This window comes from Pectinophora gossypiella, chromosome 5, assembly GCF_024362695.1.
Source record: "Pectinophora gossypiella chromosome 5, ilPecGoss1.1, whole genome shotgun sequence".
In the NCBI taxonomy this organism is placed as follows: Eukaryota; Metazoa; Arthropoda; class Insecta; order Lepidoptera; family Gelechiidae; genus Pectinophora; species Pectinophora gossypiella.
Window position 1 is genome coordinate 13,453,488 of NC_065408.1, and position 17,057 is coordinate 13,470,544.

Sequence of the window (17,057 nt, forward strand, 5' to 3'; positions counted from 1 at the left end):
GGCAATTTAAAAGTTCAATCGACAACCTATAAATTCATATATGAAGAGACCAATAAATCAATGATTGACAACCTACTATTTACATATGAAAATTCTAGATTGACTATCAGACAAAAAAGTGTTTAAGAATAATATGAAAACTAGGACTTAACCTCATTGAACACAGCAATAGTTATGGGTTCGTGTACGGAATTGTCTACTTACTTTGCACCCTAGTCAAAATGAGTTTACTTTATACGAAACGTCAAAACGCACTTTTTCTTATAGCTCCTCTGCTGAACTGGGATTAAAGAAAAACATAGAATGTGTTCTGCTGCCTCTCCTCCCGGGCATGTCGTAAAACCCGACAAAGGGAAAGCGTCCTACCAAAAATGATGAATCTATATGAGCGATAGGCTGATCCCCTATCACCATACGGTTCATCATTATCCATCTTAGGACTATGTATCAGAAGTGGCTACAAATATTCTTCTGATTATTTGTGGCTCTGCCCACCCTTTCGGGGAACATGGGCGTGAGGTTATTTGAATTTGTATGGCAGTATTTCCTAGTCGTCATCATCAAAAAAAGCGGTCAACTATAGAACTTATAGTGACTTAATTCGAAATTAGAATTCTAAAATAAACCCAAATAAGTCATGTCGTTCTGTCAAATCAAAATAAGAACAAAATCACGTGGCACGCATGTTAGGGAAAAAAACAAACTTATCGATTTCGGCAAAATTTATTGAATCGATCGATAATTTCATCACGTAGCGCTTGTTAGCCCTGCCCTGCTGAAAACTTAAGGCTCTGCCAACCTCGGCAGGAAAAAGCGTGATTTGTGCAAGTGCAAGTAAAAATATTTCCCAATGCTTAATTTACCTGCAGAATTTCAATACAGCCTTAGTAAGTTCGAAGGTATTTAAGAATCGCTAAGGTTTTGACCTTCAATAAATTTCTAGGTTTATGTTAATTAATTCTGACACTTGAATATCAAGTGCTTACTTAGTATTCGTTTGAAGCCTTCCTGATACACTGATTTGATTGCGTAATATGTTTTGTCAAGTTCAGATCGACATCACGCGCAATCTTTACGAATCAGAAAACTTTTCATTTCAACCTAATTGAGTAGTTTCCTAGTTTAAAGATAAATTATGAAATTCTGATTACTAAATTAAGACAGATCGGGGGCTAAAAAGGCCACATCAAAGCATTTCATCTAAGAAAGCAATATTGCTATTTGAGACAAATGTGTCTGCATTTGGAATGAAGAAGAAATAAAAATATTTTAAAATTGGAATAGAATTTTCAATTAAACTAAAGAGTACTTCTCATAATAATCATAAACAGCAACCAAAAGTATGTATGGATCATCAAAGGACGGAAGCGACCGAAATTCCACCGTTGCGTTGCTCCCAATTGCTCCAATTTTACCTAACTAGACAATCGAAATTGACGATCAGTGAACTTAGACCACACTGCTACAGATCTACACACATACCATACACAAAGTCACGGTTCTAATCCCTAATGGGGTAGACAGAGCCGTAAATAATCAAAATACATATTGATTATGAAGCTCTAAGATGGATATGTTGAACCGTAATTATGTTTCATACGCTGAAAGCTCTCATCTGGTACTAAAAAGAAAACACCACCAAGGGAAAACATAAGAAAAAGACAAAATCCTTAAAGGAAACTTAAAAATCCAAGGCAAAATTGCAAACGATTATAAAGAGACAGTATTTTTACATGATTTATTGTAGATTTGCCGCAATATTTAACAGTGACAGCGATAAAAATGTATGGGATTGACATAAAGTACATTCCTGTCGTTTGTCATAAATGGGTAGTTTCTTAGGTCAAAGATAAATTATGAAATTCTGATTACTAAATATATTACTAAGTAAAGACAGATTAAAAGGTGACAAAAAACGTTTGCTTTTTAACTTAATTTATGAATTTGAATAAAGAAAATGTAAAAATAAGTGCGTCATTTTATCACGTTTTTCTATGACGTCTCAGGTTGCTTTGACGTTTAGTAAAAAGTAACTAATTTGACTACCTAGTTACAAACTAGCCTATTGTTTGCAACTTGCCTAAGGCTCCTGAGCCGCATGCTACAATCACATAAAAAACCTACTTAAAATCAAATCGGGAAAGATAGATTAAGAGCACTTACATAGCACCATACTTCGAGGCCGGAGAACCAGAGACCAGGGAAGTGGAAGGCAGACACTCCATCTTTCCATCCCCACCTGATGCACAGTTTTGCAGTAGACAAGAGATTTCTTATCGCCCTTGTTAATGTTTACCAAACTGGACAATATAAATACATATTAACCCAGCATTCACCACGACACATGAGATTAAATGCCATAAAGCTACATGATATCACAACGTCGTGACGAGTTGATACGGATGAATATAATGGGATGAATTTTTAGTCCACCGTGAAGATATTAATCACATTTAACAGAAATCTTTAGTAAAAACTCCATAGTACATAAACTCACGCCTATTCCCAACACACGCCGGTTCAGAGTAGATCGTACTGAATCTTTTCTAAGGACATCTCTAATTTGGTCAATGTACTTCCTTCTAGGTCTTCCTCTGCCAGCCCTACCACTAACCTTCGCTGTATATACTGCTTTCGTAATCCTATTATCCTTCATCCGTTCTACGTGTCCAAACCAACTTAACATTCCCTTCTCAATCTTAGTCACTATATCGTCTTTTACACCACATCTCTTTTTTTTCACACTGTAAAAACCTCTAGTTACTAAGAAAGATCGAGTTTTTCAAAATTCAAAGTAATATGTATTTAAAGCTTCTTCCCGTTTTTTATCACTATAGGACACGGAAAATTACAAAATTAAGTTAAAAAGTAAACTACAATAAAAAAACATTAATAATGTTGGGTAGTTCTTCGAACACTGGAAGTTCATTGCCGTGAAAGTAAAAATATCACAGATCACAATCACAGAATCTTTTGGTTACTAGAATACTAAGTAGGTAGTATAAACATTCCGTAATTATAACTATTCCTAACAAAATGACAAACATACTATCTACTTAAACTAGGTATTTGACGAATCCATAACTATCCCTATGACAAATCCATAACATGAAAACAAACATATTCGTGAAGGCACTGACACTGAAGACACAGACATAAGACTTTATTACTAATCCCATTAAGTGATTCTTACACTGCCCATGGTGCAGCGTAGCGCGTGGATGCATTTTCTCTGTTTTAGACTGTGCGTGTTTTCTATACAAACGGAGATACTTACAAGCAACAGAAGAACACGCGTCCACGCGCTACGCTGCATCATGTGAGGCAGTGTGAGCATCGCCTTACACTTGAAATCCACTGGCAACACACTATAAATACACTACTAGACAACAAAATTATAATCACAATATGACAGAACTAATGTAAATGCCACTGACTTCAATAATATATTCCTAGTCTGAGGATCACGTGCTAAGCTAAAAACCTGACTGTATTATGACAAACATTATCATAGCAACGAAACTAGTATTTGCTTATTCAAAAAATCAAACCGGAATTATGATAAACTTATAAGTCTAAAATAACATTAGATATTAATATAATTCTGATCTTTAAAAAGACTCATGTTACTCAACAAATTAAAACTAAACCTTTTTGGTAGAAATATAAAATACTACTGGGTCGCTATAGAAGTTGTATTTATAACTTCTATCCAAGTTATATCTCTTTCACTCTTTAAAAATTAGAAAGGGATAAGAAATTAGAACCAATCCTCTGATATTCAAAGTAAACATTGATAAGGTCCATTGGCACACGAATGACATCGCAACGCATAGTAAGAGGAAGTCCCTACATATACGTACTTACTACTGATAAAGATAATTGATACTGTGTCCAGGTTAGACAAGTAGTTCGCTAGCAAGTAATGTCAAAAAGACCTTATTTCCAAGACAATAACCACATTATTACAATACGAAGACTAAAATTATACCTACTAGGAGTCAAATAATAATCCGCGCCACGAAAGAAGTCGACGGATTTTAATGAAACTAATCGACAAGTCATAATAATTCTATGCAGAATCTACGACAGTAGCACCGCATCCGCGGGACTTTATTATAAAGTTTTGGGCCGGGTTTCCACTAACGCGGAGATGGGCGGAGAAGAGCGGAGATGTGCGGATTTGACCAATCACAGCGTTCGAGACAGCGAAAAACAAAGACGCTCTGTCACTCTCTCCCTCACGGTGATTGGTCGATTCCTTCACATCTCCGCGTCAATGTAAACGCAATCTTAAACCTAGTACGTCTTTTAGTTTCCGTTACGTCAAAAATACACTTCTCATCAAAAAAATCGAAACACCTTGCAAGTTTACGTTTTGTCAGGATTATCAGAAAAATGTGTACATTTAGGAATAAATGTTAAATGTCGTTTAATAGTGAGTAATATGAGCTTATCAAATCTTAATGTTGATGTTCTAAATTTAAATGAATTTTTCATAGGTTTCGTATTTTGTTAAATGAGTCATTTTTATTCCGTATGGAGTATAAAGGAAATGGATAAAACAACACACGTAAATGAAAAAAAAAGCTAAAAAACGTTTATTTAATAACTTGTATTCCCTCCCCGAGCTCTAATTACTGCTTCCATACGGTTCTTCATCGATTGGATGAGAGTCACGATCACATGCTGTGGTATATTGTCCCATTCCTCTTGGATTGCATCTTGCAGCTGGCTAAGTGTTTCTGGGGCAGGATCTCTTGCTCGAATTCGTCTCTTTAATTCATCCCTCAGATGTTCAATGGGATTCATGTCCGGGCTTCTCGCTGGCCATTCCATAATAGAGATATCGACTTCGTTAAGATAATCTCGTACGACGCCCGCGGTGTGAGCCCTAGCATTGTCGTGCATGAATATGAAGCCGTTGCCAATAAAATGTGCATAGGGCATCACATGAGGCTCGAGACACTCTTCGACGTACCGATGACAGTTTAGTGCAGGCAGACGTGGCCCAGACACGAAAGCAAGCTCTGTCTTACCGTCGGCGCTGATTCCTCCCCAAACCGTCCACGAACCGCCACCATAGCTGACCTTTTCTTCAATGCAGCATTGTGCATAGCGTTCTCCGTCTCTTCTGTAGACCTTGTTCCTTCCGTCGTTACCATACAGCATAATTTTACACTCATCAGAAAAGAGAACTTTGCTCCACTGTAGGTATGACCAATTTAGGTGCTCACGTGCAAAGTTAAGGCGCGCTCTTCGATGGTCTGCAGTTAATTTCGGCCCATTTGCTGGCTTATGCGGTACCAGTCCACGATCCTTCAACCTTCTTCTAATTGTAGAGTCACTTACAGCCACCCTTCGTACAACACGAAGCCGCTGCTGCAGTTGAAAAGCGTTAAGGCGTCGATTTCTTAAAGAAGTTGTTACAATAAATCGATCATCTCGCTCAGAAGTGACCCGATTCCTGCCAGATCCTGAACGGCGCGTGAACAAACCAGTCTCCCGATAACGTTTATAGACTCTATGAACAGATGACAGGCTTAGATGCAGTCTTGCAGCCACAACACGCTGACTAAGGCCAGAATCCAGCAATGCCACAACTTGGGCGGCTTCTGTGGGCGAAGTATCCATACGTTTTAGAAAAAAAACCTTTTTTCAGACGTCCCAAAGTCACAGTATTGAAATAAAAAACAAAAAGTTTAAGGATAGGCGCCAATTTTTAGTTTTTAAACGCTAAATGTACTCCAACCCTAAACACACATTTGTCTCAAAACAGTGATTCATTTCGTTTATAAGATAAACAAATGAAATTCTAATTTTTAATTTAGAATTTTCGCTTATTACTGTAATGGCCAAACTGCCAGCTATACATTTATGTATTTTTTTTCATCATATGAATTCTTTTTTGTGTTAAATTCGGACAGAAACAATGAAAACGGAAGTGTTTCGATTTTTTTGATGAGAAGTGTATATCTTTTAATATTATTTTTTTTAATCTTCGTTTTGTAACAACAACCATGTTGAAATTCATCTAATAACTAAAGTAAACTCACTGTTCAAGGTACCTACTATATATTTAATTTCGATTTGATACGTTGGTTAGTAGCGTGTATGTACGTCTTCTGTATTGTAATTGAGAGAAACCAGAGCAAAGTCTGATTTGTTTTCTTATGTCATCTCATAGGCTTGACTAGTTCATGGTCAACTGGTTTTATCTGGCCTTGTAGTGAATACTATCCAAGCAAATCTATAACATGTAAAATAAAAAAAGAGAAAAGGTTTATACAAATAGTCTACGTATAAAAATGTTTTTTTTATTTTTGACCCCCATTCCTACAGACACCTCCTAATTTTATTTTAAGTTATAAGTACCCGTCATTTTCTTATTCGCCGAAATGAAAAGTGACAGATGATTGACAACTGTTAATTTTAAAATAAATGAATAACCCGGGTGAATAAAATAGGGATCTCGCTCAAATGCAATCCGTTTGACGTGTGCTTAAGTGTTAACTTAATTCTGTCGGGTTATTGGCCTATATGACATTTTGGAAGGGATTTTTAAACTTCTAAAATTGACGTGTGTTCCTTAAATTTTATGCCTGTCGATTACCCATCCTTTTCCTTTTCGGCGGATAAGAAAATGACAGGTATGACTTAAAATAAACTTAGATGGTGTGTATTGGAATCAGCACCATTGTTTTGCCAAAGGATAAGTACTAACACACTCACGAATTCGGCTGTAAGTAGTCATAAATATTCTATTCAATTAGAATCTATAAGCACATCATTGCAATAGGTCACATGATTTTTATTTATAGTGCTCAAGTGATTAAAAACTCAAAACTGCAATAAACAATCTACACACATAGACTTAGACCCGATTTTAATTTTGTATATTTTTATTGTATTTTCGTAACTAATCTCGACAGATTCGTTGCAAACCCAAAACCTACAAAAGGAAAGAAATAAAAACCTTAAAAATAAACGTGAATTTTATTTTCACAATTCTGAAAAAAAAAAATTTAAAACAAAAAGAACACTTATTCAAATAACGATTTAATTTAAAATAATTGTAATGAGTATAATAATTATAGTTACTGTCCTCTACACAGCGTGTCTGTCCGACAAAATTGCGACGAACAAAAGATTTGCAAAGTTTTTCATTTCATTGTTTTATTATCACGAACCGTGAAAATCATCCGATATCGTTATTTCAATGTAATAAAGTCTAAATTGGATAAAATGTGGCAATTTTATAACATAGATTTTTCACAGTAAGTACCTAGTAGCGTATCCTGTGACTTTAAACAATATTGAGCACAAACAAAAAGCTTCTAATTTCAATGTCAACCTCTTTTTGCCTTTGAAACTTGAGTGAAGAAACGTTAAATCTGATTATTAATAACTGTGGTGTTAAAAAGTCCGCAATTCATCTACAAAAACAAAAAATGCTATTTGTCATTTAATTGCATCGTCCACTTTCTTTTATATGCGCAGATGTCAAATTGCAAACAAAACAAAACAACATCAAAGCTTACACACATACTCGTACATGAATTAAAAAAGAAATAATGATAAAAAAACGTACCGTAACGTAAAAGTATTAAAAACAAACGGTTTTAATTACTTAATTAAATCACTTAAATGTTTTTTAAGTTATTTTTATCTCATCGTGCTTGTCGTTTATGACATTGGTTCTGACTGGAGTAATATATTATCTCCTTATCACTGATAATGGTATTCTTTACAATCGTAATGTCATATAGATAGCTTATCGATTTATAGTAAGTATTACAATAGTTTACAATATCATGTTCATACTAAGACTGCGTGGGGCCGAATGACTAATGAGAATGACACTCGTGTCCAAATGCATTAGAACTAATTTGGGGCCTTCTATGCTGGTTCGGGAGCGAATATAAACATACAACATACGCATACAACACATTGAGTGTTCTTTGTAACATATTGAACCGGGTGGAAAACGTGCTTGGGTGTAATAAAAAGGGTCATAATTTATACTTAAAAACAAAGATAAAAGATGCATAATTATGTCTGTTATCTATGAAATTAGAAGGTTAAACAAAGACAAGTCTGCACTGTGCCATCTGTACAGGGTGTTAGTGACATCGTAACGAAAACATTGAGGAATAATAATTCAGACCATGATTCTGAGTTGAGTATGGAACAGAAAGTAATTAAAAAAAACACTAAAATTTTCATGAATTTTCCGACAGGAAAATCCCCTTGATATTAACTCAGAATCATGGTCTGAGTCATCCCGTCTCTATGCGTTACGATGTTACTTACACTCCGTACAAGTACGTATGGGTGTTAGTGACACCGTAACAAACCGTACACCGTACTGAGGGAGATGATTCAGCTCATTATTCTGAGTTAATATCAAGAGGGATTTTCCATAGCAAAAGTGTAAAATTGAAAATAATTAAAAAAATTGCGATTGAAAATTCCACTTGATATTAACTCAGAATCATAGTCTGAATCATCTCCCTGAGTATTCGTTACGATGTCGCTAACACTCTGTATTCGTTTTGGGGGACGTTGTCTGGAAAGTCCCTCATTGGAAATTATCTTAAGAACTATCTGATACATGTTCATCTATAGTGACATTTATTTACCTTTTTATTTATTGCTGCCCTACCTCTAATGTCACAGTGACCGATAAGGCAGAATTATGATAACATTATTGTCTATTTCCCGCCGCTATCTGTTTATATAAATACTCATGTGCTTAACGGAACTTGCAAATATATTCGGATTTATGAAATAAAGATACGATATGTACGGTCACGAGCATTAAGTATACATAATACACTTTGGTACCATGTCACATTAACTTTTTTGACAAATTGAACTGTAAGTCTCACTAAATGTCAAATATGTTAGTGCGACAGAGTCCTAAAGTGGGTACATTATATTGCTCAGGACTGTACGATAAGGTGCAAAATTCCAATCAGTTTCTTGCAAAGTAATAAATTAACTGGTTGCACTTAAGACCTCCTTGGTTACATGTCGTTTCTGTAATAGACCAAAAACACCTACAAAAACATTATGATTATGACAACCTAATGGTTCATAATTTCAAAACTGTTTACAAATAATTTCGCTGGGCTCAGTGACTGCACTATTGCTGTTTGATTGTACCTTTCATACAATCAGACCGACAACTTCAGTATAATTAGTGATTATATTTCTATAAAGATAATATTTAACAATAGCTTCAACATGCGGTAAGAATTAGATCTGTCAAAGTACGTAAGCCAATGTCGTTACGTTCACTACCAAAGTGATGTATCAGTCGAGATTAGGCTGATCGATTCTTTTCTATCTAACAATAGGTAATTCAAAATTGCAAGAAAATGTCAAAGTTGTTGTGATATCCAACAGTAACAAGTCATGGGACAAGTCCGGTCTTTTACAGAAGCGACTGTCTATCTGACCACAACCAGCCCAATATAGATTAGACCTATGTGTCCACATACCTCCGAAAATGCATTTCTCGGGAATGTGGGTTTCCTCACGATGTTTTCCTTCACCGCTGAGCACGTGGTAATCATTTATGATTCAAACATGAATTCGGAAACAAATTCAAAGTGAGAGGCAAGCGTTCAACCAACTCGGCTACCACGCCCACGGCTCTTCCAACAACCAACCAACAAGTCAAAATCAATAATAACATAACAAATGCTCACCCCACCACCTCATCTCCTTATTATTATTTTTTTACATTTTTCCTCACCTTATGGTTGTCTGGAAGAAATCGCTTTAAGCGATAAGGCCGCCATCTGCCATGTACTTAGTTAAGATACTTTTTGTAATTATTTCTTTTTATTTTGGTGCAATAAAGTGTAATTGTATTGTATTGTCATCTCCCCTCTCTGTCTACCCCTTCGGGGATGCAGGCGTGATGCCATGTTGTTGTTATGTGTTCATAATCATAAGCTCACGACTGGGTTAGTCAGAGTTACATTCATCGCAAAATAAACTGAGTTGACGTACATCCATCGTAACATGAACTAAGTACAGTCATGAGCAATATAATGTACCCACTTTAGGACTCTGTCGCACTAACATATTTGACATTTAGTGAGACTTACAGTTCAATTTGTCAAAAAAGTTAATGTGACATGGTACCAAACTGTACACATATTAATGCTCGTGACCGAACCAACTGAGCTTTCTATTAGACCAACAGACCAACAACAAAATATTGTGATAAAGTGTGAAGTGCTCTTGACTAAAGCTCATGACGTGATTGCATGGATTATCACAAAGGCCTTTGAAATAATCACAATCAATACGCAACGGCTTAATTTTACTTATTAGACACTCAATTCTCTCACGCCTAACCTTTACCAGGGTGGACAGTTAAGTTCGTTAAAATAACTTGTAGTCGCACTTTCTTTTGACATGACTTATTGTATTTCACTTAGCTGAACAAATGGAGAGAGCTGAACTGTCACTCGAGTACAGTTACAGTTATAAATATCAAAATTCTAAGGCGCATAATTATTATTTTTATGACATGTAACTGTCCCGTACATACGTAACTACAGCGGGTTTTAAATAAGTAATCCAGTTTAGCAATGATTTGAGCATCTATCTGCATAAAAGCCTATTTTATTTCAGTCTTAGATATATTTATTCCCGTACATTTGGCAAAACAAGCAAACCTATTTACGGATGCAAATTCACACGAAATGTTTTGAGGGATATTGCACTAAAGTCCTCGGCGAATCAGTCCAATATACGTTTATAAGCCCATTAGTATATCTGTGCCAACAACTCTTAATATAAGTAGGCTAAAGTATGTATATTTTACAGCTGCAATTATTTACGGTAGGCGTGTTGTTTTGTTCATCAAACGGTTCATGCGGTGTAACTTTTGCGTTGCGAATAGTTGCGATGTTGCACCGTGTGTTGCCACCCTTATTACAAACCTATATTTTTGCTCTACAGTACAACTAGTGCAACATTAAAACACCTTTTAAAAAGGTTTACAATGTTTTTATTTTTTAATACCTACCTATTTAAAACTTTTTTTAACTATTTTTTAAAAGATGTTGCACCTAATAATTGATAAAATATTTATAAAAACTTAGTAATAGTACCAGGAGTTAAACAATGGGGAAGAATCACCATGCCTACTAATACAATACGTACGTATGTAATTACTTGATATTCCCTTTAAAAAATTGATTTTTGATTTGATTGATTGAATTTGATTTGATTGTACTCTATGCAGGCAAGCATTGCAGGAAGTCTTTGGTTAGAGTGGAAAGAGCGAAAATGACTTTATCTGCCTACCCCAACGGGAAATGTGCTTAATCTTATGTATGTCGATGTTTTATAGGGAGTACGTAAAAAGTACATACATACATAAACTCACGCCTATTTCCCACCGGGGTAAGCAGAGACTATAGAATTCCATTTACGTAAAAAGTCACTTTTATAATTACCAAAGGTCGAATGTGTAAAATGATGCGGAGTAAAATTAAAATGTATATTATTATATTTATTTGATCTACCAGCAGTCCATCTCGTGATTTTCACGTGAGACGCTCATGTCGTGGAAAATTGCTGAAAAGCTTCCAAAAGTCCACCGGTTGTTGGCAACCACTGAACATTTTAACAGTGACTCGTGTTTCCCAGTGTTTTCTCACCGGTAGTAATCTACTTTTAAATAATATTAATATTATTGCAAAATCCGAAATAAGTAGGTATATTACCAAGAGTCATTTCAAACTTTTTGAAAAATAATGGTAATCAAAAATATAGTTTTAATTTCCTCTTTGTTTTAACTGCACTAAGTACAGTACACAATTAATTAAATACTTAAAAAAGGCCCCTACGACACAAACAATAGAAATTTTATTTATAAAATGACCTAATGATAAATTAACAGAGGTGGTTGACCTGAGTTCGTACCTACTAAAGTGCACGTATGATGGAAACCAGCCAAGTCGCCTTCACCTTGCATGGAGGTTGGATATTGGCAACCCTGTAATATGTATTCGAAGTCCATTTAGGTGTCACTGTCACTGAATAAAAATATCGTGCGGAAAGTCTGAAGGTTGCAGGAGCTCTAAGGGAAAGTATTTTGAGGTTTTATCAACCTTGTGACTTTTTATGCCGAATATTTTGTATTCGTCTTACATTTGTGTCTGATTTACATAAATAAATATATGCAATTGCCTTGTTTCGACCAATTTTATGTACCTATAGGGATTACTATGAAGTTACTTACTTAGTCGAAAATTTAGTCTTGAGAAAGGACTTTTAATGTGGCTTCAATCTTTTTTCGACAGCGTTAGAAATTATAGACACAAGGTACATAAATATTATAGTACGCTTAAACATGCTTACGCAGTTTACTTACACGAAATATCGGAAATATATTTAGCTTTTGTTTCCAGCATAACCCGCGTTTAGCCGGTTTATTTTTGTTGAACAAGTGTTTTTGTCACGGCCAGAGCCGTTTGTCAAATATTATTTATGCAAATCTTATGAACAAATACAAAAAGAACGAAACTTTTCCACAAAAGATTCGTAATGAAACATTCTTCACAACAAAGAAAACACAATAATTTTAAGAAGCAAATATTAGTGCATATTAGTTGATGTTCTGAGTTTGAGTTGTAAGTAGTAGGTATCTACTTATAATAATGGTTTAAAAAAATGATTAATTTAGGTTTTAAAAGACGTCAAAATCGCCTCATCGAGGCAACTGGTGAGGGCAGGCAGTTTCTCGCCCAACGCATAAGATAGGGTAAGCAATGTACCCGCTATAGAATAAGGAATCATACTACGTTAGTATTATATGATCTGTGATACTACTTATAGAACGGCAACTCTCCGCTCTCCACAAGGCTGAGCTAGGTTTACCTCACCCCGTCGATCTCACTTTAGTCTTCAATCGTATGGGCGCTCGACGTTACACACACACAGATGCGCGTGTACGATAACGTTAATGTGTAGTGTCTATGTAAAACGAGGAGTTTTGTATGAAAAAATGTCTTTCGTTAGTTTTAGATCTGTCTTTATTTAGTAATTAGAAATTCACAATTTATCTCAAACCTAGTACACGACCCAATTACTAAAATGCTGCACTTAATATGTAACCTACTTAGTATTTACTATCAAACAAGCCATTATGATATTTAGTTCAATGAGTGCGGTATTAAGGAGTTTGTTTAAATATGGCGTTATCAGTGTAGGTAATTAATTTTAGATAAGTAATGAGTTAAATAGACACCTACACAAACTGACGTCTGTGGTAATGTCACAAACCGGAAACTCCATACAAAGATCTGTGCCGCTGTAGCTCGAAGTGCGAGTGAGACCGACCGCGCGCGTTCACCCTCACCCCTAAAAATCTAACCCCCTCTGGGTCCCACTTTAGTCTAAATTGCCGTAGGAGTACGGCAAATTGAAACTAAAGTGAGACCCAGAGGGGGTGAGGTATTTTTTCCTCCTACCCCTGCCACACATGAATGACAGGGACAGCTGTAGGAAAGTGAGAATACTATGGAAGGATAATAAATGGGAATTTGATTGTTTATGGTATGAAAGGAGGATGGTTAATGAATGGGACGTAAGGCAGGTTTAAAAAGTAAGAAAGGCGAGTCGATGGTGCGATGTCGGTCAGGTTAGAGGATTTTATTAAAATATAAGGAGTATTTAAAGATATTTAAAATATCCCGTGTTATTTCTATATCCCATAATTTTGATCTACACGCAGATCTGACTTCTGTTTCAATAATATATTATATAATATTAAATATATAAAAATATATAATATTAGTGAGTAATAAATTATTGTTAGTAACATCCTGGTTTCAAGTTACCCGTAATAAAATTTATTTATTTGGGCCCTATACTGCGAACACATTCATTCCAGTTCTCTAGTACCTCTAGGGGTGAGGTTGGCTCCCGATACGAATTGGTGAGGAGGGGGGGGGGGAATTACTGCTCGGTAAGTAGTATTATTATTGGAGCTCGGTGGCGCAGCTCGGTCTCGGTCTGCTATTGTTGAAGTTAAGCAACTTTCGCAAAGGCCGGTCATAGGATGGGTGACCACAAAAAAAAGTTTTCATCTCGAGCTCCTCCGTGCTTCGGAAGGCACGTTAAGCCGTTGGTCCCGGCGGCATTAGCAGTCGTTAATAACCATCAATCCGCACTGGGCCCGCGTGGTGGTTTAAGGCCCGATCTCCCTATCCATCCATAGGGAAGGCCCATGCCCCAGCAGTGAGGACGTTAATGGGCTGGGGATGATGAAGTAGTATTATTATTATTGTTAATTTTATGCTAATGGTGTGGGCTAAGCAAATAAAAGTTCCTCTATCGTTTGCTAAGATAATCCTTCAAGTTTCTATTCACTCTCAGTCCAGCGCGTTTGGAAGCAGACAGTAATGTTAGCAAATGCGTTAGTTTTACCTGACGACGCCCTGAGCCAAAGTTCGCGGCCAACTGGGCAGCCCCAGGCCTGTTGTCTTAAATCTTAGAGGTACCTGGTGAAAGCCCCAGCGCTTGCTATTTGTCTGGTGAAGTAGTTACGCGGCAAATTTACAATAATTCACGTCAAAAAAAAGTATTTATTTACGTTGCCATATCAAATGCTGTGAATACCCATAGTAACATTTGAAACATTGTGGTAATGAAGTGACCTTTTCACAAGAAGTAGGTATACTTACTAACCTAACCTAACATTTTATGATTTTCAAAGTATATCTGCCTACCTATAAAATATTTGCGAATCGTACCTATCTATGCCTAAAGTACCAAAAACATATAATTTAATATGATTTTAATGAACGTAAACATTAAACTAATGTACCTCTACTAACACAAAACTGTCAAAACTCGAATGAAAATTAATTTTAAATTTGATGTTGGAACATTAACATTAAGAATTGAAAATCTTAAAGTAATCAACATCATCATCTCCCTAGCATTATCCCGTTTTTCACAGGATCCGCTTACCTACCTAACTTGAAGATTTGACAGGTCCGGTTTTTTACAGAAGCGACTGCCTGAGTGACCTTAACCTGACTTTATATATAATATTTTTATGATTTGTTTGATAACAAAGTATAGTTTTATAGGTAAGTAATTCATGTTACAAGAGGAAGAGATCGCAAGGCATGTTTCAGCCACCCATTGACAGTTCACAAGACGATGCCTGTGTCCATCACGTACAGAGTACATTTGCAGCTCAGAACTTTGCACTATTGCAACACCCTATTTCATGGTTCGAAAGTTATCTCTATGAAGGCAGCTCTCTCCCCCTTTGTAACTACCTAATAAGTAAAAAAGGGGGGCTGATGATGATGATGATGAAGTAAAAAAAGAGAAAAGAAAACAAAAATAAATCTGACTCCAACGGGACTTGACCCTGCAGCTCTTGTTAAGCTGAAACGAGCGTGACGATGCATAGATCGAAGAATTTCGCATGGACAGGAGGAGGACCCGGTGGTGTAATGGTTAACTCGTCCCGGCTTGACAAAATCTGCGGGTTCAAGTCTCGTCCGAGACAGGATTTTTTCGATAAAATTTTCTCTTTGTAAGTTCCCGAAGCATGGGTGAGTGCTATAAAATAAAAAAAAAAACTAATAAGTAAGTAGTTACCAAAAAAGTCCTAAAAAAGATTTAAAAATCGGAACTAAGAGAGTGAAAGCTCTCTAATTCTGTGGCTACCCCCGAAAGATGCAATTTGAAGATATTGATATCGTTTAAAAGTTGGCCAAAGTCTCGATATAAGTAGGCAGCAATGCAGAATAAATGTAAATTAAATTAGTTCGATATGTCGAAATACGTTCCGGCTATCGAAGTTGACTGCCGGTAACCTAAATATCTACTTTGTTTACAGAACGTTCAAACTGACAAAAACAGGCTAAACATAGTTTTATTTATAGAAAAAATGTATAATACATATGCGAGCCCTTTTATATGGGACTTCTGGCGAGAAGTGGATATACGTTACAAGTTTGCCTACCCCTTTGGGGATATAGCCGTGAGGCTTGTTATGATATTTAAAACAATACTTATTTGGCTTGGAGGATTAATTGTTAAGTAATTTAGTAATTAGTAGTCAAGTGTCATTATCATTTTAGTCTAAATAATATCTAAACAATGATAAACAAATAATAAATTTGCTAGCCAGTTTTTCTTCTTCGTTGTGTAATTAATTAAAAATATATCAAATAATACTTCGCTTTTTTTTTACTAAAAGTTGACAAAACAAAATCGTCAGAACGGTACTTACTTTTCGTCACTCATTTTGAAAACAACACTAAAATTGCACTAATAAAGTTTAATAAAAAAAGTTTATCTACACAATATCACAGTTGGTAGCCTTATAAATTATTATCACATATTATTTTATTGTTATAGAATTATAATCACTTTAAATTATAAGTAAATATATATTTCGCGAGTACATTATAGTTCGTGTCACGAGCGCGTGTGTTCCCACCGTTCGTCAATTATATACTGAGGCGAGGAAGAGTTTTTTTGCATATATGGATAGAGTACTAACAATCTCTATAAGTAAATGAAACATACTTATCAGGAAAAGTCTTGAATTTATACGTGACTGTAAGCTGAAATGTTGGAAGAGACTTCCCCAATCTATAAACTTCTTATCAACAGTAAATGTTACTGAATACTTTTGGCTCTACTGAAGTACCTATTATGGATTATTAGCGTTGGTTTATCTAAAAATTACTAATTAGATTTATTTAATTTGTTTATGTATTTTTTATTTGTATTTAACGAAGCAAATGGAATTCCATAGTCTCTGCTTACCCCGGTGGGAAATAGGCGTGACTTTATGTACGCATGTTTATGTTATAAATAGTTTAGCAATACAATTTGTTTGTTACGTTACGTGGGTAGGTACCAATCCACGGAGGTCCGTGTTACTCTATGGTAGGTACCTATTTTTTCTTTAGGTTTGAGTCGATGGACATGATCGTATATATTACATATTCATGTGGACACGTTTTGTAAATAGGTATCAGTTACCTACCTAT

At 35.6% G+C, this 17,057-nt stretch overlaps 1 protein-coding gene across 4 annotated transcripts in view; it reads right to left on the reverse strand.

The window, feature by feature from the left end:
- Positions 1-16,498, reverse strand: part of LOC126367044 (facilitated trehalose transporter Tret1-like) — a 36,804-nt gene extending 20,306 nt beyond the window's left edge. Inside the window, exons 1-2 of one of the 4 annotated variants that reach the window (XM_050010427.1) lie at positions 7,592-7,711; positions 2,164-2,239 (exon numbers count right to left, since the gene is read on the reverse strand). In XM_050010427.1, coding sequence (XP_049866384.1) covers positions 2,164-2,225 — 62 coding nt within the window. In that variant the 5' untranslated portion in view covers positions 2,226-2,239; positions 7,592-7,711. Of the gene's footprint in view, positions 1-2,163; positions 2,336-7,591; positions 7,713-16,288 lie in introns of those variants that run through there. The other 3 variants (XM_050010429.1, XM_050010430.1, XM_050010428.1) reach the window with 3 other exon arrangements.
- Between the last annotated feature and the right edge of the window lie 559 nt (positions 16,499-17,057).